The sequence below is a fragment of the Pristiophorus japonicus genome, chromosome 23 (genome assembly GCF_044704955.1).
Source record: "Pristiophorus japonicus isolate sPriJap1 chromosome 23, sPriJap1.hap1, whole genome shotgun sequence".
Lineage (NCBI taxonomy): Eukaryota > Metazoa > Chordata > Chondrichthyes > Pristiophoridae > Pristiophorus > Pristiophorus japonicus.
Genome location: NC_091999.1, coordinates 5,334,293 through 5,360,308, shown reverse-complemented (window position 1 = coordinate 5,360,308; position 26,016 = coordinate 5,334,293). Strand labels below are relative to the sequence as shown.

Genomic DNA, 26,016 nt, shown 5'->3' with positions numbered 1-26,016 from the left:
GATGCAGGAAGAATGTTCCCAATGTTGGGGAAGTCCAGAACCAGGGGTCACAGTCTAAGGATAAGGGGTAAGCCATTTAGGACCGAGATGAGGAGAAACTTCTTCACTCAGAGAGTGGTGAACCTGTGGAATTCTCTGCCACAGAACGTAGTTGAGGCCAATTCACTAAATATATTCAAAAAGGAGTTAGATGCAGTCCTTACTACTAGGGGGATCAAGGGGTATGGCGAGAAAGCAGGAATGGGGTACTGAAGTTGCATGTTCAGCCATGAACTCATTGAATGGCGGTGCAGGCTCGAAGGGCCGAATGGCCTACTCCTGCACCTATTTTCTATGTTTCTATATTGTGTTCAGTTTTGGTCTCCTAATCTGAGGAAGGACGTTCTTGCTGTTGAGGGAGATCAGCGAAGGTTCACCAGACTGATTCCCGGGATGGCAGGACTGACATATGAGGAGTGGCTGGATCGACTGGGCCTGTGAGAGGGGATCTCATAGAAACATGTGAAATACTGACGGGACTGGACAGGTTAGATGCAGAAAGAATGTTCCCGATGTTGGGGAAGTCCAGGGGACACAGTCTAAGGGTAAGGGGTAAGCCATTTAGGACCGAGATGAGGAGAAACTTCTTCACTCAGAGAGTTGTGAACCTGTGGAATTCTCTGCTGCAGAGAGTTGTTGAGGCCAGTCCGTTGGATATATTCAAGAGGGAGTTAGATGTGGCCCTTACGGCTAAAGGGATCAAGGGGTATGGCGAGAAAGCAGGAATGGGGTACTGAAGTTGAATGTTCAGCCATGAACTCATTGAATGGCGGTGCAGGCTAGAAGGGCCGAATGGCCTACTCCTGCACCTATTTTCTATGTTTCTATGATCTTATTGAATGGCGGTGCAGGCTCAAAGGGCCGAATGGCCTACTCCAGCACCTATTTTCTATGTTTCTATGTTCTCAGGTAAACAAGTGCAAATTGTTTACAAAGATGATATGTTTTCAGAGGATTTGGGAAAAAGATACGTCTTTTTCACATTTTAACTTGATGTGGTTAAAGTATGGTGTGTCAAGGAACACGGTTTTCAACAATATCTCAGAGTGTACTCCAAAGATACACAAACCGGTAATGTCACTCTCTGTATACAGTTAAAGGCCGACCATCTTTCTGTGTATCAGTAAAGTCTGTTGCATGGACTCCACTACGAAATTTGTTGCTTATTCGAAACGTGTTGTTGCGAACCGGAGGAGAAAAGGAGATTCTGAACAATTTGTGCCATGAATTCGACCAATGAATACGCAGACGGTGAGTCCACGTAATGCAGATAATGGGTATAACTAGCTCCTGGGAATCGCGATGAAGGGAATAGGATGGAATCGGACACAATAGTCAGTTTCTCGACCAAGGCGGTCCCTTTGTAAATTTTTGACTGGATTAAAAGTAAGGGTGACCTTACCGTTTTTCCCAAGGAAATTTAAAACGGGACCTGGGAGCAGATTGAGTAGGCACTGCAGAATGTGCGTCTGCAGAGACACAAACATGGTAAACAGAAAATGTGCTTATTTCGGGACGTACCCCTGCAAGGGCTTTGTCTGGGTTATAGGTGCTTTGCGAAGAAGGTATGCTCAGACACAGGCTGAAAATAGGGGTCTTGAAGGCACAAGCGGCGAAGCTTGACGAGGACAAACGCAAAACTCTGCGGGTGCTGGAATCTGGAAATCTCAGCAGGTCAGGCAACATCCGTGGAGAGGAAGCAGGGTTAACGTTTCCGGTCGATGACTCTTCGCCAGAACTGGAGAGTGTTCGGAAACAACACATTCTTAACAAGCACTGAAGGGGGAGGGGAAGGAAGTACAAATGGGAAGGTCTGTGATAGGGTGGAAGACAGGCGAGATTAGAGAGACACAAGGGATGGTGGCCCAAATTGAAATGGTAATGGCAGGAGTTCGAAAAACATTAGTCAAGATAGGGTGTAAATAGTGGGGTAATGACCATTAGAGACAAGGAGAAGAAATTAAAGAAAGCAACAGGCTCTGGGGGTGGGGGGGGGGGGAGGGGGGTGAGCCAAAGATTAGCAGCAGCTATGTTCTGAAATTGTTGAACTCGACGTTGAGTGCAGAAGGCTGTAAAGAGCCGAGGCTGTTCCTCGAGCTTGCGTTGAGCTTCGTTGGAACAGTGTAGGAGGCCGAGGACGGAGAGGTCAGAGTGGAGAACTAAAGTGGCAGGTGACCGGAAGCTCAGGGTCATAGTTGCGGACTGAAGCGGAGGTGCTCTGCAAAGAGGTCACCTAATGTACTCTTGGTCTCCCCCAATATAGGCGAGACCACATCGTGAGCAGTGAATACAGTATACTAAATTGAAAGACGTACAGGTAAATCGCTGTTTCACCTGGAAGGAGTATTTGGGGCCCTGGATAGTGGGAAGGGAGCAGGTAAAAAGGACAAAATGGCAGGTGTTGCACCTCCTGCACTTGATCGGGAAGGTACCGTGGTTGGGGAAGAAGTGCTGGGGGTGAGTGCGGAATGGACCAGGGTGTCACGAAGGGAGCGGTCCCTTCGGAATGCTGAGCAGTGTAGAATTTACCAATATCTCGTAAAGATTCCAGGTACCTTTCCCCTGCAGAGGAGAAGAATCCCTTTCTGGGCTTTTAAAATGAGTTTAAAGCGGCAGACGAATCCTGCGGGGGATAAAAGGGGCTGCATTCATAGAGACCACCCACCCCAGTGTTTGGACTCATAGGAAAGGGAATTCAAAATGGACCTAAATTACAGAAGCTTGAGATCCCCTAAACATCTATGGGAAGGAGCATATCAATTTTAAGATTCTACAACATTTTGGCTGCGAAAAAGAGTTACCAAATACAGGAGGTGGGGCCAAATTCATGTATTAAAGACCCCAGACTGTCTGGGGGAACTATTCACCCTCTAAGAGATAATCGAATTACCCAATCAAGCACAATGGAAATCATGGTCAAGAAACTGGACAATCCTAAAACAATGCAAACCCAGTGATAGCACATTCTCACACCCTAATCGAGTTACTGCTGACAAAGGAGACATTTGAAAATCAATGGACAGAACAGTTTAAACAGAGCCCAAGAGATTTGATGGGAGGTAACGGAGCCTTTTTTTGGGATATATCTATCCCTCAGTTTTACAAGGAAAAACTAGCAGAACACAGAAGACTAGCAGAACACAGGAGACTAGCAGAACACAGGAGAGAAACAGAACACAGACTGGAACTCGCACAGACTGGAACACAGACACAGACAAGCAGCCTGCTTGCTCTACAGTGAAGAAATGGAATAGTGAAGGAAACTACCAGAACTGTTCAGGAACTGACCGAGCACAAGGCCCACGAAACGGAAGATTGTCAAGAACCAAATTGACAACCACTCTACAATCTACTTCTGAATGACCCGACGGGGGAGAAATTACCAAAAGGGACTAACTAAAACTATTCCAAACCAAAGAAAGTGGGTACTTACCCCATACATCCAAAACGCAACTTACCGCATCAACGGACGCACCCCAACTGAAGACTACGCAGTCCGAAGTCCTCTCCTCCGTCCGGGGTACGGCTCCCGAAACCGTGATTCACCGGCAACTGTCTAAAGGGATTGGTGAGCATAGCCCCTGAACCCTCAGAGCTATAACTTAGTTAGTTAGGGGAATTGGGGAAGGGAGGCTGGGATAACTTGTGTAAATGTATCTGCATTCTCCTCTTTACCCCATTTAGAGTTTAAGCTGTATTCTTTTCCCCACAGGCTGCAATTTGACATTTTATTCAATGTATTGTACCCTTCAGTGTGTATTGGTCTGTGTGTTATTAAAGGTGTGCCTTTTACTTCTTTTTAAACACAATAAAGCCATACCTGCTTCTTACCTTGAAACCGATTGTCTGTCCAAGTCTGTCACAGTCCCTTCATAATTCCAGTGTCTAGAACCAAGGGTGTGGGAGCGATTCGGAACCGCTCATATAAGGTCAGCAGGGAAAGCTGACCCCCTGCAAACCACCCCTTACAGCAGGGAGGGGAGGGGAAGATGAGATTGGTGGTGGGGTCAACCTGGAGGTGGCTGAAATGGCGTCCGTTGAATGTGGAGGCTGGTGGGGTGAAAGGTGAGGACAAAGGGAACCCTGTCATGGTTCTGAGAGGGAGGGGAATGGGTGAGCGCAGAGGTGCAGCAAATAGAACGGACACGGTCGAGGGCCATTTTAACCACGGCGGAGGGGAATCCTCTGTTGAGGAAAAAGGAAGACATGACAGAGGCACTAGTGTGAAAGGTGACATCGTCAGAGCAGATGTTAAGCTCAAAGAGGAGTTTGGTGCAATCAGGCTCCACACTGTGCAAGATACAAATTTGTCCCGGGCTAGTCACGATACTGTGGTGAAAATCTGTGATGAGACACAAGAATTGGAAGATAAATTACGCAGCTTAGAAGTTGAGCTGGACAGACTACAGTCGGAAAAGGCACTGGAGAAAGTGTGCTTACAGAAGCTGAAACAAACACAAAAACTGGATCAGAAGCAGAAACAAAAAGTGGCCTTGGGCTGTTGAAAGAACAGACTGAGGTGTTGCTCATTAATTCTGTGGGTGGGAAACTGATACAGAAACAGTTTCACATGAAAAGAATGGCAGAAGCTTTCTCAGAAGCACTTGACAATTCCTGGAGGAATGGGCTGTCTCAGAACTGATGAGATGTTCAGTGAAAAGCTATAATGTGGGAGTTAGAAGCATGTTCTAAAGGGATGTGGAATGGGAGATGGAATGCTGAGAGTGTTGAGAGGGCCAGTTGTAGCAGTTCTGGAGGGTGCGATTGAGAAAAGGGGATTCCCGGCTAAATCTTCAGCATTTACTCATGTTGTTACACACCTCCCAAATACCAGAGGAAAGTGTTAAGAACTGTGCAGGAGGTAGCTGGCTTGGGTGAGCACACGGACTGTGAGCTTGAAATTTTGAATCACTGCAGAGTGGGATTCAATAGAAAACATCTGAAATTAAAAATGGGTTTAAGGGGAAAAGGATAAACAGCTATTGATGGAATACAGGAGAAAATAAAAGCTCATGTCTCTTTTCTACTTATCTACAGTTTTGTTTTGTTTCAGTGTGAATGTTAATGACTTCTTACAAAGCATGTGTGAGTGCTCCCTTGTTTTTCATGCTGGTATGTGTGTTGAGTTTAAGATATTAGTCTGAATTAAATTGGTTTCACTGAGGTTAACAAACCTATTCAATTGTGTAACCCAGACTTGTATTGTCATGGTGAAATTCTGGTTGATGTAAATTTTGTGAACGTTCGCTCGTTCCAGACATGAGATAATCACATCAATAATTGTTCTTTTTAAAATTCTGACCAATGTCAGTACTCAAAGCTTAAGAATATAAGAAATAGGAGCAGGATTAGGCCATTTGGCCCCTCGAGCCTGCTCCGCCAGGATCAATAAGATCATGGCTGATCTGATCATGGACTCAGCTCCACTTCCCCGCGCGCTCCCCATAACCCTTTACTCATTTATCGCTCAAAAATCTGTCTATCTCTGCCTTAAATATATTCAATGACCCAGCCTCCACAGCTCTCTGGGGCAGAGAATTCCACAGATTTACAACCCCCTGAAAGAAGAAATTCCTCCTCATCTCAGTTTTAAATGGGCGGCCCCTTATTCTGAGACTATGTCCCCTAGTTTTAGTTTTGCCTATGAGTGGAAATATCCTCTCTGCATCCACCATGTCGAGTCCCTTGTTTATCGTATATGTTTCGATAAGATCACCTCTCATTCTTCTGAACTCGAATGTGTATAGGCCTAACCTACTCCAGCTAACTTGATAAGTCAACTCCCTCATCTCTGAACCTTCTCTGAACAGCCTCCAATGCAAGTATATCCTTCCTTAAATATGGAGACCAAAACTGCACGCAGTACTCCAGGTGTGGCCTCACCAATACCCTGTACAGTTGTAGCAGGACTTCTCTGCTTTTACTCTATCAGTGTATCCTACTCTTCGTTCTTCTCTCATGTTCGTATGCATCTTCCCCTTAAATGCATCTATGCAATTCGCCACAATGAGAGAACTATAGACCAGTCAGTTTAACATCGGTGTTAGGAAAAATAATGGAATTCTTGCTGAAGGAGAAAATACAAAACATCTAGAAGCCAATAATATAATGGTCAGTATGGATTTTGGTGGGCCAAGTGTCGGCGACCCCAGAGGGAAGAGTGTCAGGGGGCCCCATCGGGCAGTGTGTCGGTGGGCCTCATTGGACAGAGTGTTGGGGGGTCCCATCAGACAGCATGCCAGGGGGGCCCCATCAGGCAAAGTGTCGGTGGGCCCCATCGGGCCGAGTGTCGAGTATCGGAGGGGAGAGAGGGAACCCAAAGAAGATGGATCACGTTTGTCCTAGCCCCTTGTGCAGGCAAACTTGGTGCGTGTGTTACAAGGGGTATCATTGGGGTGGATGAAATCCAGAAGTCACTGTCACTTTTCACTTCATACCCAATAAACATCTTAACAATCTGCACACAATGCCCCACTTATGGGGGGGGGGGGGAAAGGCTTGCGCTTGGGTAAGGGTCTTCAGCTGGCAGAGGGATGCACTTACATTAGGGTAATGGACTACAGCTGGGGAGGGATTCACTTACGCTGGGGTAATGTACTTCGGCTGAGGGAGGGATGCACTTACGCTGGGTAATGGACTTCAACTATGGAGGCAGCACATGCTGGGGTGAAAGTCTTCAGCTGGGGCAGGGATGCACTTACGCTGGGGTAATGGACTGCATCTGGCACTTGGTGGCTTTTGGGGAGATCTATCCTCTGTGGCTTCTGAAGTCAAAATGGATCGAATTACAAATTGGAAATTCACTCAGAACTTGGGTTGGGCGGTTCCAGTTACACATTGCAGAGGAACTTCAGGGTGTGACTTATCCTCCAATGGGGACCAATCAGCAATGGGTCTGGAGAGCCAATCAGAGAAACGGCTGCATTTCAGTTAGTACAAATAGACGCATCCATAATTTTAATGATCAAGTACAATTAGTTGCAAGCAGTAATTTTAAAAGACGAATTATGATCCCCGATCCTTTGGAGAGCAGGTGACCACAAATGCTCTCCTTTGTCCAATTCCTCCTCGGGATCCCTGCCCCACCGCTGGTCTCGCTTGTCTATCATGTGACTATGACAACACCTTCTTTTCTCTGGAGCCAGTCTGTGACAGAGTAGCCCGTTCATCCGCTCTTCAGCTTTCCAGACCTTGTGTCGGTCCGCCCTGGCTCCCTTCTCCGGCCTCTCCCCGGCAAAAAGCAACACAAGATTATACAGTCCCCATCTTGAGGGCGAGAGAAACACAAGGGTTTCCTCGTCCACCCCACCCCCCACGATAATAATTCTTCTGCTTGACCAATTAAAACTGCACTCGGCCTTTGGGTTCCTCCCTCAGGACACGATGGGTGGAGAAGAGTGTAACAGCCAGTATAGTTACCGAGATGATGTTATCAGAACAAGGGTACATGAAGTAAGGGAGCTCATGGAGTGCTCCTCAAGGTGTCCTGCTCAAGTCAGCCTTGGCTCACTGGTAGCATTCTCGGCTCCGAGTCAGACAGTGGAGGGTGCAGCACACAATCTCACGCCAGCACTCCAGTCCAGTACTGAGGGAATGCCACAGTCTTTCGGGATGCAGCGTTAAACCGGGGTCCCGTCTGCCCTCCGAGTTGGGGCGTTAAATATCCCACGGCCACTACTGGGAGAGCAGGGGGCGTTCTGCCCGGTGTCCTGGGTTCGACATTTATCACTCAACCAACATTATTAAAACAGTTTATCGGGGTCACCATCACGTTGCTGTTCGTGGGACCTTGCGACACTTCTAAAGTATTTCATTGGGCTGCAAAGCACCTGTAACATTGTGCGCCCTAACAGGCACTGAGTCCTCACCGCAGTTTGTGTCACGTTGGTTGGCGTATGGCAAATGTTGACCACCAAACCGGACATTATGGTGTCCCCGTGTGTCGTGTTTCACATTAGCTGCGCCTTAATGTGGTCCTCTCTCCGAACAAACAAGGCTGGTTCTTTTCAAATCCCACTGAGCGATTTGAACGGCGCAATTCGGGGAGTCTTCATCCAGGGTCGAACCACAGGCAGGCAAGTGTGCGCTTTGTAAAAACGTCACATCTGCCTAACCAGGCCCCCACTTCTCCTGCAACAGCATGAAGTGTCTGCTGCAATCTAAAACCTTTCATCCATTTACCAGTAGCTTTGGATCAGTGTTGCCGCACATGTGCAGTTTTTCCTGTTTAAGAGCCAGTGAGCCCGGCTGTGGGAATGTGGCAAAGAGCAGCACAGCGTCAAGGAAATTATGGCCCACAAGTTTATATGTACAGGCAGAATTTTCTCTGGTGCCTTTAACCACCTCAGGACCACCCCAAAGCGTTTCACTGCCAACAAAGTACTTTTTAAAATGTGGTCACTGACCTAATGTCAGAAACGCAACAGCCAATTTGCTCACAGCAAGGTCCCACTATAAGAATAAGAATTAGGAACAGGGTTAGGCCATCTAGCCCCTCGAGCCTGCTCCGCCAGAACCTTGCTGTTTTAGTGATGGTGGTTGAGGGATGAATATTAGCCAAAACGCCGGGGAGAACTCCCCTGGCTCGTCTTCGAAATCGTGGTCATGGGACCTTTCACATCCAAAAGAGATAACAGACGGGGCGTCGGTTTAACTTCCGACAGTGAAGCAGAGGGCTCCCTCAGTACTGCATTGAATTATCAGCCTTGAGTCTCTGGAGTGGGGCACGAACTCATAACCTTTGGACTCAAAGACACAAGAGTGTTGCCCATTGAGCCACAACTGACACCTATATATCTCCCTCCAGCTAGCCTATGGCCTCCACTATAAATATTTCTATCGGTTTTGCATCAATGGTATCACCACTTTCACAAGGATCAGTCCCAAAATGCCGCTGTTTTAAAGGCTTCCTGTCGTAATAAAGAGTTCCTTACACCAATTCATATTCCCTTTATTTTAATTTTCTTGTCTAATATAACATTTGGGATCCTATTGTTTGCTCTATCATTCAACTCTTTATGAACCTGATTCAGCACATATCCTCCATTCCTGCAAGTGACTCCCTTTGAGACCAGTTTTCCCTGATAGTCTGAATTGATTACTGTACTTTAAAATTCTCATCGTTGTTTTCAAACCCCCTCCGTGGCCCCGCTCTATCTTTGTAACCTCCGCCAGCCCCTCAACCATCCAAGATCTCTGCGTTCCTCCAATTCTGGCCTCATCATTGACGGCTGTGTCTTCAGCCCCCGAGGCCCCAAGCTCTGGAACTCCCCCCATAAAACCGTTCCCTCTCTCCTCCTTTAAGACGCTCCTTGAAACCGACCTCTTTGACCCAACTCTGCCCAAACATCTCATGAGGTGGTTCGGTGCCACATTCTGTTTGATAACGCTCCTGATAAGTGCCTTGGGATATTTTACCATGTTAAAGACACTGTATAAATGCAAGTTGTGGTATTAAGTGCCAGCTGTGGCTCAGTGGGGAGCACAGTCACTTCTGCGTCAGAAGGTTGTGGGTTCAAGTCCCACTCCAGGAACTTGAGCACAAAAATCTAGGCTGACACGCCCAGTGCAGTGCTGAGGGAGTGCCGCATTGTCGGAGGTGTGCCGTCTTTTGGATGAGACATTAAACCGAAGGCCCCGACTGCTCTCTCAGGTGGATGTAAAAGATTCCATGGGCACTATTTCGAAGAAGAGCAGGGGAGTTATCCCGGGGGCCAATATTTATCCCTCAATCAAAATAACAAAACCAGATTATCTGATCATTGTCACATTGCTGTGTGTGGGAGCTTGCTGTGCACAAATTGGCTGCCGCGTTTCCCACATTACAACAGCGACTGCACTCTAAGTGTACTTCATTGGCTGCAAAGCGCTTTGAGACATCCAGTGGTCGTGAAAGGCGGCTATATAAATGCCAGTCTGTCTTTCAACTCTATGCCGAACCTGCCCTAACCCTTCTTTCCAGTTCTTTTACTGAAACCAGGGGCTGTCCTGGTTCTGATAACATCTCGAATACCGGCAAGTAAAATTTCTCTTAGCGTTGCACGATTACAACATCTCTATACACACACACACACACACATCATTACATCGATCGGACAGGCAAAAACACAGAATTTCTATTTAAACAGTACGAGTAATCTCGATCACAAATCATGCCAAAAGAGCTTCATGTGCTCACGTCACCACAAGTCCGTTAACGAGACTTTCACAGACGTCGGCGCGTGGAACTGGCGTCGTCCCCTGGACCTCCCATGTTGAAGCATTGTTTACATCAGTCTCCATTTTGAGGTCAGGTCCATTCCCATCTGCACGCTGGGGGGGGGGGGGGGGAACGGAAAGGTCAAAGTTCCTCAAGACCCCCGTCGCACACCAGCGTACCCACACCAGGAATGCCACCCTTGCCAAGGTGTCGTTTGCGTGATCTTTTGCACAGCCTTCCTCAAAGAATGTCACCTCCAGATTTGAAATGGACCTCCTCATTCTGAATAGAGCGGGTCCTGATAAGGGTAACCAGAAGACACAGCTTGAAGGTCATTTGCAAAAGAAGGCAGATGAGGAGAATTCTTTTGTTGTGAGCTGTTGCGTTCTGGATCGCGCTGACTTGAACGGGCAGGCAGATTCAACAGCAAATTTCAAAGGAGAATTGGGTGAGTGTCACAGGCTCCATGGGCCAAACGGCCTCCTTACGTGCGGTGCTATTTTGTGCTTCGATGAAGGAGAAAAGAAACTCCAGGTTCTACGGAGAAAGGGACTAGTTGCGTTGCCCTTCAAAAGAGCTGGCACAGGCACGGTGGGCCAAATGGCCTCTTTCTGTGCCGTAAGAGTCTACGATTCGAAGCCGGCAAACTTCTGGCCCCAGCCTATACCCACACAGCTAGGCTTAGAAGTATCGCGCCTGTGAAGGCAGAACTATCAGACCACAGGAAGCTCCGGGGAATTTAGTCAAGGCTATATATGAGTTTTATCCTCTGTGAGTTCGATTATTACATTATATTGAACGTACAGGACAGAAGCAGGCCATTGGGCCCAACAGGTCCATGTTCCACACGAGCCTCCTCTCACCCAGACTTCATCTCACCCCCAACAGCATATTCTTCTATCCCTTTCTCCCTCGTGTACTTTTCTAGCTTCCCCCGAATTGCATCTCTGCTGTTCACCTCAACTAGAAGGGGGGTGGGGGTCTGGAACTCACTGCCTGAAAGGGCAGTAGAGGCAGAAACCCTCTTCATATTAAAAAAAACTACTTGGACGTGCACTTGAAGAGCTGCAACCTACAGGGCTACGGACCGAGAGCTGGAAAGTGGGATTAGGTCGGGTAGCTCTTTGTCAGCCGGCACGGACACGATGGGCTGAAATGGCCTCCTTCCCTGCTGTAAATTTCTTAAAAAAAAACACTATTTGTGGTAGCGAGCTCCACATTTCTAACCACTCTCTGGGTAAAGAGGCTCCTCCTGAATTCCCTATTGGATTTATTAACTGACCCCCCCACCACCCCCCCCCAGTTCTGGTCTCCTCCGCCAGTGGAAACATCTTCTCTACGTCTACCCTACCGAACCCCTTTCCACAATACACTACTGCTGACAACAAAGCACAAGCTGATGCGCGTGCGCACTCCGTGTTATTTTGGTTGCTCGCTTCAGGACACAAGGGGCCTGGGGAGAAAAATGTCGGGAGCATGGTGCCTAGCCTGGGGGGAAAAATGTCGGGAACAGGGACCGAGACTGGGGGGGAAAAATGTCGGGAACAGGGACCGAGCCTGGGGGGAAAAATGTCGGGAACAGGGACCGAGACTGGGGGGGAAAAATGTCAGGAACAGGGACCGAGACTGGGGGGGAAAAATGTCAGGAACAGGGACCGAGCCTGGGGGGAAAAATGTCGGGAACAGGGACCGAGCCTGGGGGGAAAAATGTCGGGAACACGGACCGAGCCTGGGGGGAAAAATGTCGGGAACACTGAGCCCGAGGGAAAATTGCCGGGGACACCGAGCCTGGGGGGGAAAAAGTGTGAGGAACACGGACCGAGCCTGGAGGAAAAATGTCGGGAACACCGAGACCGAGGGAAAACTGCTGGGAACACCGAGCCCGAGGAAAAATTGCCGGGAACGCCAAGCCTGGTGGAAAAAAATGTGAGGAACACGGACCGAGCCTGGAGGAAAAATGTCGGGAACACCGAGCCCGAGGGAAAACTGCTGGGAACACCGAGCCCGAGGAAAAATTGCCGGGAACGCCAAGCCTGGTGGAAAAAAATGTGAGGAACACGGACCGAGCCTGGAGGAAAAATGTCGGGAACACCGAGACCGAGGGAAAACTGCTGGGAACACCGAGCCTGAGGAAAAATTGCCGGGAACACCAAGCCTGAGGGGGGGGGTTAAAAAAATGTGAGGAACACGGAGCGAGCCTGGGAGAAAAATGTCGGGAAAGCCGACTGAGCCTGGGGGGGGGGGGTGGGGAGAAACGTCGGGAATACCGAGCAGGCCTTCGGATCTCACGGGCTCTGTAAGAAAAAGTAGAGACATCGCCGATGACTCCAGATTAACGGGGGAACGCTACTGCCCGGCCTTTGGTCACTGACCGGCATCAGCTTCCGGGTCGTTGGCAGCAGTCAGTGTCGTTTGAAACGCCTCTCCACCTTCTCTTTCCTAGAATTATCTCCCCCCCGCCCCACCCCACCCTGCTTCCCCCAGCCTGCCTTAAATGTCTTGACAAGAGATTATCAGCATCCAACGACGCCCGTTAACAAGGTTTGGCCGCGGGGTGCGATCGGGAAGCGGCGGAGTCGGAGCGCCGGCGGCCGGCAGCCGGCGGCGGATCAGGAGGCGGGCTGCCGGCCCTCCGTCGCCGCCGCCGCCCCCGCCTCGGCGGCGTGAAGCCGCTGGTGCTTGAGGCGGGCGGAGGACTGCGAGAAGCCCTTGCCGCAGACGGCGCAGGGGAAGGGCCGCTCGCCGGTGTGGACGCGCCGGTGGACGGCCAGGGTGGAGGCCAGGGCAAAGCCGCGGCCGCACAGCGCGCAGAGGTAGGGGCGGTCGCCGGTGTGGGTGCGGTGGTGGGCCAGCAGGGCCGCCCGCTGCACGAAGCGCCGGCCGCACAGCGAGCAGGCGAAGGCCCGGTGGCCGGCGTGGACACGGCCGTGGGCCCGCAGGTTGCCGGCGTCCACGAAGCGCTTGGGGCACAGGGGGCAGGGGAAGGGCCGCTCGCCGGTGTGCACCCGGCGGTGGGCCCGCAGGTTGCAGAGCCAGCGGAAGCGCTTGGGGCAGGCGGGGCAGGCGAAGGGCCGCTCCTCGGTGTGCACCCGCTGGTGGGTCAGCAGCGAGGAGGACTGGGCGAAGGCCCGGCCGCAGTCGCCGCACACGTAGGGCCGCTCGCGGGTGTGCAGCCGCCGGTGGGCCACCAGCACCGAGGCCTGGGTGAAGCGCTTGCCGCAGACGGCGCAGGGGAAGGGCCGCTCGCCGGTGTGCACCCGCTGGTGGGCCAGCAGCGAGGAGGAGTGGGCGAAGCCTTTGCCGCACTCGGCGCAGACGTAGGGGCGCTCGCCGGTGTGGCCCCGCCGGTGCACGGCCAGGCCCGAGGGGTCGGTGAAGGCCCGGCCGCACACCGGGCAGGCGAAGGGCCGCTCGCCGGTGTGCACCCACTGGTGGGTGACCAGGCCCGAGGCCCGGGCGAAGGACTTGCCGCAGCTGGGGCAACGGTAGGGCTTCTCGCCGCTGTGGCCCAGCATGTGGGTCTTGAGCTGCGAGGGGTACAGGAAGCCCTTGCCGCAGGCCGCGCACCGGCAGGGCCGCTCCGCCCCGTGGGCCCGCTTGTGCCGCGACAGGTTGGACGACTGGGTGAAGCCGCGGCCACACACGGGGCAGACGAAGGCCTTGTCTGTTCCACCGATGTGGCGCTCGCCGCTCCCTCCTCCCGCCGGCGAGCCCAGCGATTCCGGCGGATCTTGCCGCGCCGCTTGCTCGGAGCTCCCCGTCGGCGAATCCTCCATGTCTTAAAAAGCCTGCGAAGCGAGCGAGAGAGAATGTTTGTTTTTGGCGGCTAATTTTGCCTCAAACAGCAAGTCAAAAGGCAGTCAGGGTCGGGGAAGGGTCGCCGAGGGGTGCGGATTCACCAGAGGCGATCCAAAACTCGGCTGCCCCGTGTCCTAACTCGCACCGAGTCCCGCTCACCCATCACCCCCTGTGCTCGCTGCCCCCGTGTCCTAACTCACACCCAGTCCCACTCACCCATCACCCCCTGTGCTCACTGCCCCGTGTCCTAACTCGCACCGAGTCCCGCTCACCCATCACCCCCTGTGCTCGCTGCCCCCGTGTCCTAACTCACACCCAGTCCCACTCACCCATCACCCCCTGTGCTCACTGACCCGTGTCCTAACTCGCACCGAGTCCCGCTCACCCATCACCCCCTGTGCTTGCTGCCCCGTGTCCTAACTCGCACCGAGTCCTGCTCACCCATCACCCCCTGTGCTCGCTGCCCCCGTGTCCTAACTCACACCCAGTCCCGCTCACCCATCACCCCCTGTGCTTGCTGCCCCGTGTCCTAACTCACACCGAGTCCCGCTCACCATCACCCTCTGTGCTCGCTGCCCCGTGTCCTAACTCGCACCAAGTCCCACTCACCCATCACCCCCTGTGCTCACTGCCCGTGTCCTAACTCACACCCAGTCCCGCTCACCCATCACCCCCTGTGCTCACTGCCCCGTGTCCTAACTCGCACCAAGTCCCGCTCACCCATCACCCCCTGTGCTCGCTGCCCCCGTGTCCTAACTCACACCAAGTCCCGCTCACCCATCACCCCGTGCTCGCTGCCCCGTGTCCTAACTCGCACCCAGTCCCGCTCACCCATCACCCCCTGTGCTCGCTGCCCCGTGTCCTAACTCGCACCCAGTCCCGCTCACCCATCACCCCATGTGCTCGCTGCCCCGTGTCCTAACTCGCACCGAGTCCCGCTCACCCATCACCCCCTGTGCTCGCTGCCCCGTGTCCTAACTCGCACCGAGTACCGCTCACCTATCACCCCGTGTGCTCACTGTCCCATGTCCTAACTCGCACCAAGTCCCACTCACCCATCACTCCCTGTGCTCGCTGCCCCCATGTCCTAACTCGCACCGAGTACCGCTCACCTATCACCCCGTGCTCTTTGCCCCGTGTCCTAACTCGCACCCAGTCCCACTCACCCATCACCCCCTGTGCTCGCTGACCTACATTGGCCCCCGGTTAAGCAACACCTCGATTTCAAAATTCTCACCCTCGTCTTCAAATCCCTCCATGGCCCTCGCCCCTCCCTAGCTCTGTAATCTCCTCCAGTCCCACCAATCCCCCGAGGTATCTGCACTCCTCTAATTCTGCCCTCCTGAACTTCATTCATTATAATCGCCCAACCATTGGTGGCCGTGAACATAAGAACATGAGAAATAGGAGCAGGAGTTGGCCACCTGGCCCTTCGAGCCTGCTCCGCCATTCAATAAGGTCATGGCTGATCCGATCATGGACTCAGCTCCACTTCCCTGCCCGCTCCCCATAACCCTCGACTCCCTTATCGCTCACAAATCTCCGCCTTAAATGTATTCAATCACCCAGCCTCCACAGCTCTCTGGGGCAGAGAATTCCACAGATTCACGACCCCCAGAGAAGAAATTCTTTCTCATCTCAGTTCTAAATGGGCGACCCCTTATTCTGAGACTATGCCCCTTAGTTCTAGATTCCCCAAGGGAAAACATCCCCTCTGCATCTACCCTGTCAAGCCCCCTCAGAAACGTGTATGTTTCAATAAGATCACCTCTCATTCTTCTGAACTGCAATGGGCATAGGGCCAACCTGCTCAACCTTTCTTCATAAGACAACCCCTTCATCCCAGGAATGAATGTAGTGAACCTTCTCTGAACTGCCTCCAATGCAAGTATATCCCTCCTGCGATAGGTGTGCGCACTGGGTCCGTGCAGCAGAGCAGGTCTCCAGTCGTCTTGGTTAACCCTTGCCACTGGACCAAGACCTCGCTCTGTCAAGCCCGTGTGGTGGCTGGTGTGCAACGGTCACCCGACGTTAAAAAAATCCACGCACAGGCATCTTCCACCCTTCAACATGTTGTTCGGGGCCTGGAATATCAGGTCAGTCATTGAAACACCTGTGAACTCAGCCCTTTTTGGCGTGGAAGCAAGTCACCCTCGCTTCGAGGGACCGCCTAAGACGACAATCCCTCCGTAAATAAGCAATGCTTCGATTTCAGAGTTCTCATCCTTGTTTTCAAATCCCTTCATGGGCCTCGCCCCTCCCCGTCTCTGTAATCTCCTCCAGCCCCACAACTCCCTCCACCCCAACCCCTCCCTCCCCCCGACTGTGATATCTGCGTTCTTCAAATTCCTTCACAGTTCAAGGGGGCTACGATGTTCCAGGGTCCGCCAATCTTGCTCTTTTGTAGCCGACCCGTGGAGCTGTTCTCTCACAGTCGGGGGTCCCTGGTGAGACCGCACCTGGAGTATTGTGCACAGTTTGGGTCTCCTTACCTAAGGAAGGATATACCTGCCATAGAGGGAGTGCAGCGAAGGTTCACCAGACTGATTCCTGGGATGGGGGGGGGGATTGTCCTATGAGGAGAGATAGCGTAGACTAGGCCGATATTCTCTCGAGTTTAGAAGAATGAGAGGTGATCTGACCTCAACATATACAACTCCTACAGGGCTGGACAGGGTGGATGCAGGGAGGATGTTTCCCCCGGGCTGGGGTGTCCAGAACCAGGGATCACAGAGTCTCAGAATAAGGGGCGGCCATTTAGGACTGAGATGCGGAGAAACTTCTTCACTCAGAGGGAGGTGAATTTTTGGAATTCTCTACCCCAGAGGGCAGTGGAGGCTCAGTCTTTGAGTATATTCAAGACAGAGATCGATAGATTTTTGGATATTAAGGCAATCAGGAGCAAGAGTCGGCCATTCGGCCACTCGAGCCTGCTCCGCCATTCAATAAGATCATGGCTGATCCGATCATGAACTCAGCTCCACTTCCCATAGCCCTTTACTCCCTTATCGCTCAAAAATTTGTCTATCTCCGCCTTAAATATATTCAATGACCCAGCCTCCACAGCTCTCTGGGGCAGAGAATTCCAGATTTACAACCCTCAGAGAAGAAATTCCTCCTCATCTCAGTTCTCAATGGGCAACTCCTTATTCTGAAACTATGGCCCCTAGTTCTAGATTCCCCCACGAGGGGAAACATCCTCTTTGCATTTACCCTGTCGAGCCCCCTCAGAATGTTACACGTTTCAATAAGATCACCTCTCGCTTCTAAACTCCAATGTATATAAGCCCAACCTGCTCAACCTTTCTTCACGAGACAATCCCCTTCATCCCAGGAATCAACCTCGTGAACGTTCTCTGAACTGCCTGCAAAGCAAGTGCCCACTCCCCATAACCCTCGACTCCCTTATCATTCAAAAGTCTGTCTATCTCAGCCTTGTATATATTCAATGACCCAGCCCCCGCCACAGCTCTCTGGGGCTTCAGCTGCCTGGGCCCCGAGTTCTGGATCTCCCTCCCTGAACCTGCCTGCACCTCCTTTAACCCGTTGCCTAAAAACGGACCTCTTTGACCAAGCTTTTGGTCGGCTGCCCGGATATCCCCGTATGTGGCTGGGCTCAAATGTTGCCTGCCAGTGCTGCGTCATTTGTGACGTTTCAGTGGTTTGAAAGGTGCTACACAACGTCAAGTTGTTGTGGGCATGACCGCATCATCATCATCATAGGCACTCCCTCGTATCGAGGATGACTTGCTTCCACGTCAAAAAGGGATGAGTTGGCAGGTGTTTCAACGAAGGATCCCGAACCACATGTTGAAGGGTGGAAGATGCCTGTGGGTGGGTTTGTTTAACGTGGGGTGGCCGTTGCACACCAGCCCACCACACGGGCTTGACAGAGCGAGGCCTTGGTCCAGTGGCAAGGGTTAACCAGGACGACTGGAGACCAGCTCCCCTGCACGGACCTAGTGCGCACACATATCGCACAGTGTGGGCTGGGCCCGTGCTACCCCTGGGCTCCGAACTTAAACCCTCTCTCCCACATTCTCCATCTCCCCTTCCCTCTCACACCCTCCCCCCCTCTCCTCACGATCTCCACCCCACCCGCCTCTCTCACACCCTCCATCTCCCTTCTCACTCCCTCCTTCCTCCTCTCCCAACCTTTCCCTCCACCCCTCACACTCCCTCTCTCACACACTCGCCCTCTGCCCTATCCTCCCACTCTCACCTCCCCTCCCTCACATCCTCTCTCACACACCCTCCTTCTGTCTCTCACACCCTCCCACTCTCTCCTTCGGTTCCCCCTTTCTCTCGCACCCCCCTTCTCTCTCACGCACCCCCCCCCTTCCCTCTCACGCACCCCACCCCTTGCCTCTCACGCACCCCCCCCTTCCCTCTCCCAGTGAGGGCACCCTCTCTCCCACACTCCCCCTCCCTCCCTTTCCCTGTGAGGGCTTCCTCTCCTCCGCCCCAATCTCCCAGCGAGGGCTCCCACTCCCCTCACTCTCCCAGTGAGGGCTCCCTCTCCCCCAGTGAGGGTTCCCTCTCCCTCCCTCTCCCCCAGTGAGGGTTCCCTCTCCCTCCCTCTCCCCCAGTGAGGGTTCCCGCCACCCTCCCTCTCCCCCAGTGAGGGTTCCCTCTCCCTCCCTCTCCCCCAGTGAGGGTTCCCGCCTCCCTCCCTCCCTCTCCCAGTGAGGGTTCACTCTCCCTCCCTCCCTCCCTCTCCCAATGAGGGTTCCCTCTCCCTCCCTCCCTCTCCCAGTGAGGGTTCACTCTCCCTCCCTCCCTCTCCCAGTGAGGGTTCCCTCTCCCTCCCTCCCTCTCCCAGTGAGGGTTCCCTCTCCCTCCCTCTACCCCAGTGAGGGCTCCATCTCCCAGCGAGGGCTCCCACTCTCAAAGTGAGGGCTCCCTCTCCGCCAGTGAGGGCCCCTCTGCCTCCCTCTACCCCAGTGAGGGCTCCCTCTCCCAGCAAGGGCTCCCACTCCCCTCACTCTCAGTGTGAGGGCTCCCTCTCCCCCAGTTGGGGCTCCCTCTCCCTCCCTCGCCCCCAGTGAGGGCCCCCCTCCCTCCCTCTCCCCCAGTGAGGGCTCCCCCTCCCTCCCTCACTCCCTCTCCCAGTGAGGGTTCCCTCTCCCTCCCACTCCCAGTAAGGGCTCCCTCTGCCCTAGTGAGGGCTCCCTCTCCCCCAGTGAGGGTTCCCTCTCCCTCCCTCTCCCCCCCCCCCCGTCTCCCCAAGTGAGGGCTCCCGCTCCCCTCATTTTCTCAGCAAGGACTCCCCCTCCCTCACTCTCCCAGTGAGGGCTCCCTCTCCCTCTCTCTCTCCCAGTGAGGGCTCCCTCTCCCCTCACTCTCCCCTAGTGAGGGCTCCCTCTCCCCTCACTCTCCCCCAGTGAGGGCTACCTCTCCCCCAGTGAGGGCTTCCCCCTCCCTCACTCTGCCAGCGAGGATTCTCTCTCCCTCACTCTCCCAGTGAGGGCTCCCTGGCCCCAGTGAGGGCTCCCTCTCCCACACTCCCCCAGTGAGGGCCCCTCTCCCTCCCTCTGCACCAGTGAGGGCTCCCTCTCCCCACTCTCCCCCAGTGAGGGCTCCCTCTCACTCCCTATTCCCCAGTGAGGTCTCCCTCCACGTCCCTCTCCCCCAGTAAGGGCTCCCTCTCCCTCCCTCTCCCCCAGTGAGGGTTCCAGCTCCCTCCCTCTCCCCCAGCGAGGGCTCCCCCTCCCTCACTCTCCCCCAGCGAGGGCTCCCTCTCGCTCCCAGTGAGGGCTCGCTCTACCTCCCTCCCTCTCTCCCAGTGAGGGCTCCCTCTCCCCTCACTCTCCCCCAGTGAGGGCTCCCTCTCCCCTCACTCTCCCAGTGAGGGCTCCCTCTCCCCCAGTGAGGGTTCCCTCTCCCTCCCTCTCCCCCAGTGAGGGTTCCCTCTCCCTCCCTCTCGCCCAGTGAGGGTTCCCTCCCCCTCACTCTCCCAGTGAGGGCTCCCTCTCCCAGTGAGAGCTCCCCCTCCCCCAGTGAGGGCCCCTGTCCCTCCCTCTCACCCAATGAGGGCTCCCCCTCCCTCACTCCCTCTCCAATTGAGGGTTCCCTCTGCCTCCCTCTCTCCAAGTGAGGGTTCCCTCTCCCTCCCTCTCCTCCAGTGAGGGTTCCCTCCCCCTCCCTCTCCCCCAGTGAAGGCTCCCTCCCCCTCCCTATCCCCAGTGAGGGCTCCCCCTCCCTATCCCCCAATGAGGACTCCCTCTCCCTCGCTATCCCAGTGAGGGCTACTTCTCCCACACTCACGCCCAGTGAGGGCTCCATCGCACTCCCTCTCCCCTAGTGAGGGCTCATCTCCCTCCCTCTTCCCCAGTGAGGGCTCCCCCTCCCTCACTCTCACACTGAGGGCTCCATCTCCCTCACTCTCCCTGTGAGGGCTCCCTCCCCCTCACTCTCCCAGTGAGGGCTCCCTCTCCCCATGAGGGCTCTCTCTCCCCTCCCTCTCCCAGTGAGGGCTCCCTCTCCCTCTCTCCCAGTGAGGGCTCCCTCTCCCCCAGTGAGGGCCCCTCTCCCTCCCTCTCACCCAATGAGGGCTCCCCCTCCCTCACTCCCTCTCCAAGTGAGGGTTCCCTCTCCCTCCCTCTCTCCAAGTGAGGGTTCCCTCTCCCTCCCTCTCCCCCAGTGAGGGTTCCCTCTCCCTTCCTCTCCTCCAGTGAGGGTTCCCTCTCCCTCCCTCTCCCCCAGTGAGGTCTCCCTGTCCCCTCACTCTCCCAGTGAGGGCTCCCTCTCCCCTAACTCTCCCCGTGAGGGCTCTCTCTCCCCTCCCTCTCCCAGTGAGGGCTCCCTCTCCCTCTCTCAGTGAGGGCTCCCTCTCCCCCAGTGAGGGCCCCTCTCCCTCCCTCTCACAGAATGAGGGCTCCCCCTCCCTCACTCCCTCTCCAAGTGAGGGTTCCCTCTCCCTCCCTCTCGCCAAGTGAGGGTTCCCTCTCCCTTCCTCTCCTCCAGTGAGGGTTCCCTCTCCCTCCCTCTCCCCCAGTGAGGGCTCCCTCTCCCCTCACTCTCCCAGTGAGGGCTCCCTCTCCCCTCACTCTCCCAGTGAGGGCTCCCTCTCCCCCAGTGAGGGTTCCCTCTCCCTCCCTCTCCCCCAGTGAGGGTTCCCTCTCCCCCAGTGAGGGTTCCCTCTCCCTCCCTCTCCCAGTAAGGGCTCCCTCTCCCCGTGAGGACTCTCTCTCCCCTCTCTCCCCCAGTGAGCGTTCCCTCTCCCTCCCTCTCCCCCAGTGAGGGCTCCCTCTCCCTCCCACTCCCAGTGAGGGCTCCCTCTCCCCTCACTCTCCCAGTGAGGGCTCCCTCTCCCCTCACTCTCCCCTAGTGAGGGTCCCTCTCCCTCCCTCCCACCCAATGAGGGCTCCCCCTCCCTCACTCCCTCTCCAAGTGAGGGTTCCCTCTCCCTCCCTCTCCAAGTGAGGGTTCCCTCTCCCTCCCTCTCTCCCAGTCTGGGTTCCCTCTCCCTTCCTCTCCTCCAGTGAGGGTTACCTCTCCCTCCCTCTCCCCCAGTGAGGGCTCCCTCTCCCGTCACTCTCCCAGTGAGGGCTCCCTCTCCCCTAACTCTCCCAGTGAGGGCTCCCTCTCCCCCAGTGAGGTCTCTCTCTCCCGTCACTCTCCCAGTGAGGGCTCCCTCTCCCTCCCTCTCCCCCAGTGAGGGTTCCCTCCCCCTCACTCTCCCAGTGAGGGCTCCCTCTCCCCGTGAGGGCTCTCTCTCCCCTCCCTCTCCCAGTGAGAGCTCCCTCTCCCCCAGTGAGGGCCCCTTTCCCTCCCTCTCACCCAATGAGGGCTCCCCCTCCATCACTCCCTCTCCAAGTGAGGGTTCCCTCTGCCTCCCTCTCTCCAAGAGGGGGTTCCCTCTCCCTCCCTCTCCTCCAGTGAGTGTTCCCTCCCCCTCCCTCTCCCCCAGTGAAGGCTCCCTCCCCCTCCCTATCCCCCAGTGAGGGCTCCCTCCCCCTCCCTATCCCCCAATGAGGACTCCCTCTCCCTCCCTATCCCAGTGAGGGCTACCTCTCCCCACTCACGCCCAGGGAGGGCTCCATCGCCCTCCCTCTCCCCTAGTGAGGTCTCATCTCCCTCCCTCTTCCCCAGTGAGGACTCCCCCTCCCTCACTCTCACAGTGAGGGCTCCATCTCCCTCACTCTCCCAGTGAGGGCTCCCTCCCCCTCACTCTCCCAGTGAGGGCTCCCTCCCCCTCACTCTCCCAGTGAGGGCTCCCTCTCCCCGTGAGGGCTCTCTCTCCCCTCCCTCTCCCAGTGAGGGCTCCCTCTCACCGAGTGAGGGCCCCTCTCCCTCCCTCTCACCCAATGAGGGCTCCCCCTCCCTCACTCTCTCTCCAAGTGAGGGTTCCCTCTCCCTCCCTCTCTCCAAGTGAGGGTTCCCTCTCCCTCCCTCTCCCCCAGTGAGGGTTCCCTCTCCCTTCCTCTCCTCCAGTGAGGGTTCCCTCTCCCTTCCTCTCCTCCAGTGAGGGTTCCCTCTCCCTCCCTCTCCCCCAGTGAGGGTTCCCTCTCCCTCCCTCTCCCCCAGTGAGGGCTCCCTCTCCCCTCACTCTCCCAGTGAGGGCTCCCTCTCCCCTCACTCTCCCAGTGAGGGCTCCCTCTCCTCCAGTGAGGGTTCCCTCTCCCTCCCTCTCCCCCAGTGAGGTCTCCCTCTCGCCTCACTCTCCCAGTGAGGTCTCCCTCTCCCCTCACTCTCCCAGTGAGGGCTCCCTCTCCCCTCACTCTCCCAGTGAGGGCTCCCTCTCCCCTCACTCTCCCCCAGTGAGGGCCCCTCTCCCTCCCTCTCACCCAATGAGGGCTCACCCTCCCTCACTCCCTCTCCAAGTGAGGGTTCCCTCTCCCTCCCTCTCTCCAAGTGAGGGCTCCCTCTCCCTCCCTCTCCCCCAGTGAGGGTTCCCTCTCCCTACCTCTCCCCTAGTGAGGGCTCATCTCCCTCCCTCTTCCCAGTGAGGGCTCCCCCTCCCTCACTCTCCCAGTGAGTGCTCCCTCCCCCTCACTCTCCCAGTGAGGGCTCCCTCTCCCCGTGAGGGCTCTCTCTCCCCTCCCTCTCCCAGTGAGGGCTCCCTCTCCCTCTCTCCCTCTCCCAGTGAGGGCTCCCTCTCTCCCAGTGAGGGCTCCCTCTCTCCCAGTGAGAGCTCCCTCTCCCTCCCTCTCACAGAATGAGGGCTCCCCCTCCCTCACTCCCTCTCCAAGTGAGGGTTCCCTCTCCCTTCCCTCTCCTGCAGTGAGGGTTCCCTCTCCCTCCCTCTCCCCCAGTGAGGTCTCCCTCTCGCCTCACTCTCCCAGTGAGGGCTCCCTCTCCCCTCACTCTCCCAGTGAGGGCTCCCTCTCCCCTCACTCTCCCAGTGAGGGCTCCCTCTCCCCTCACTCTCCCCCAGTGTGGGCCCCCCTCCCTCCCTCTCACCTAGTGAGAGCTCCCCCTCCCTCACTCTCTCTCCCAGTGAGGGTTCCCGCTCCCTCCCTGTCCCCCAGTGGGGATTCCCTCTCCCTCCCTCTCCCCCAGTGAGGGTTCCCTCTCCCTCCCTCTCCCCCAGTGAGGGTTCCCTCTCCCTCCCTCTCCCCCAGTGAGGGTTCCCGCTCCCTCCCTCTCCCCCACTGAGGGCTACCGCTCCCCCTCACTCTCCCAGTGAGGGCTACCTCTCCCCTCACTCTCCCCCAGTGAGGGTTCCCTCTCCCTCCCTCTCCCCCAGTGAGGGTTCCCTCTCCCTCCCTCTCCCCCAGTGAGGGTTCCCTCTCCTTCCCTCTCCCCCAGTGAGGGTTCCCTCTCCCTCCCTCTCCCAGTAAGGGCTCCCTCTCCCCGTGAGGACTCTCTCTCCCCTCTCTCCCCCAGTGAGCGTTCCCTCTCCCTCCCTCTCCCCCAGTGAGGGCTCCCTCTCCCTCCCACTCCCAGTGAGGGCTCCCTCTCCCCTCACTCTCCCAGTGAGGGCTCCCTCTCCCCTCACTCTCCCCTAGTGAGGGTCCCTCTCCCTCCCTCCCAATGAGGGCTCCCCCTCCCTCACTCCCTCTCCAAGTGAGGGTTCCCTCTCCCTCCCTCTCCAAGTGAGGGTTCCCTCTCCCTCCCTCTCTCCCAGTCTGGGTTCCCTCTCCCTTCCTCTCCTCCAGTGAGGGTTCCCTCTCCCTCCCTCTCCCCCAGTGAGGGCTCCCTCTCCCGTCACTCTCCCAGTGAGGGCTCCCTCTCCCTCACTCTCCCAGTGAGGGCTCCCTCTCCCCCAGTGAGGTCTCCCTCTCCCGTCACTCTCCCAGTGAGGGCTCCCTCTCCCTCCCTCTCCCCCAGTGAGGGTTCCCTCCCCCTCACTCTCCCAGTGAGGGCTCCCTCTCCCCGTGAGGGCTCTCTCTCCCCTCCCTCTCCCAGTGAGAGCTCCCTCTCCCCCAGTGAGGGCCCCTTTCCCTCCCTCTCACCCAATGAGGGCTCCCCCTCCCTCACTCCCTCTCCAAGTGAGGGTTCCCTCTGCCTCCCTCTCTCCAAGAGGGGGTTCCCTCTCCCTCCCTCTCCTCCAGTGAGTGTTCCCTCCCCCTCCCTCTCCCCCAGTGAAGGCTCCCTCCCCCTCCCTATCCCCCAGTGAGGGCTCCCTCCCCCTCCCTATCCCCCAATGAGGACTCCCTCTCCCTCCCTATCCCAGTGAGGGCTACCTCTCCCCACTCACGCCCAGTGAGGGCTCCATCGCCCTCCCTCTCCCCTAGTGAGGTCTCATCTCCCTCCCTCTTCCCCAGTGAGGACTCCCCCTCCCTCACTCTCACAGTGAGGGCTCCATCTCCCTCACTCTCCCAGTGAGGGCTCCCTCCCCCTCACTCTCCCAGTGAGGGCTCCCTCCCCCTCACTCTCCCAGTGAGGGCTCCCTCTCCCCGTGAGGGCTCTCTCTCCCCTCCCTCTCCCAGTGAGGGCTCCCTCTCCCTCTCCCAGTGAGGGCTCCCTCTCACCGAGTGAGGGCCCCTCTCCCTCCCTCTCACCCAATGAGGGCTCCCCCTCCCTCACTCTCTCTCCAAGTGAGGGTTCCCTCTCCCTCCCTCTCTCCAAGTGAGGGTTCCCTCTCCCTCCCTCTCCCCCAGTGAGGGTTCCCTCTCCCTTCCTCTCCTCCAGTGAGGGTTCCCTCTCCCTCCCTCTCCCCCAGTGAGGGTTCCCTCTCCCTCCCTCTCCCCCAGTGAGGGCTCCCTCTCCCTCACTCTCCCAGTGAGGGCTCCCTCTCCCCTCACTCTCCCAGTGAGGGCTCCCTCTCCTCCAGTGAGGGTTCCCTCTCCCTCCCTCTCCCCCAGTGAGGTCTCCCTCTCGCCTCACTCTCCCAGTGAGGTCTCCCTCTCCCCTCACTCTCCCAGTGAGGGCTCCCTCTCCCCTCACTCTCCCAGTGAGGGCTCCCTCTCCCCTCACTCTCCCCCAGTGAGGGCCCCTCTCCCTCCCTCTCACCCAATGAGGGCTCACCCTCCCTCACTCCCTCTCCCAGTGAGGGCTCCCTCCCCCTCACTCTCCCCCAGTGAGGTCTCCCTCTCCCTCCCTATACCCCAATGAGGGTTCCCTCCCCCTCACTCTCCCCCAAGTGAAGGCTCCCTCCCCCTCCCTATCCCCCAGTGAGGGATCCCTCCCCCTTCCTATCCCCCAATGAGGGCTCCCCCTCCATCACTGTCACAGTGAGGGCTCCATCTCCCTCACTCTCCCAGTGAGGGCTCCCTCCCCCTCCCTCTCCCTGTGAGGGCTCCCTCCCCCTCTCCCAGTGAGGGCTCCCTCTCCCCCAGTGAGGGTTCCCTCTCCCTCCCTCTCTCCAAGTGAGGGTTCCCTCTCCCTCCCTCTCCCCCAGTGAGGGTTCCCTCTCCCTCCCTCTCCCCCAGTGAGGGTTCCCTCTCCCTCCCTCTCCCCCAGTGAGGGCTCCCTCTCCCCTCACTCTCCCAGTGAGGGCTCCCTCTCCCATAGAAACATAGAAACATAGAAACATAGAAAATAGGTGCAGGAGCAGGCCATTCAGCCCCTTCTAGCCTGCACCGCCATTCAAT

At 56.2% G+C, this 26,016-nt stretch overlaps 1 protein-coding gene across 1 annotated transcript in view; it reads right to left on the bottom strand.

Moving 5' to 3' along the window:
- Positions 1–6,969: 6,969 nt before the first annotated feature.
- The window catches only part of LOC139235610 (zinc finger protein 45-like), a 35,010-nt gene continuing 15,963 nt past the window's right edge, over positions 6,970–26,016 (bottom strand). Inside the window, exon 2 of the mRNA XM_070866649.1 lies at positions 6,970–14,025. Coding sequence (XP_070722750.1) covers positions 12,847–14,013 — 1,167 coding nt within the window. The 5' untranslated portion in view covers positions 14,014–14,025 and the 3' untranslated portion in view covers positions 6,970–12,846. The remainder of the gene's footprint in view (positions 14,026–26,016) is intronic.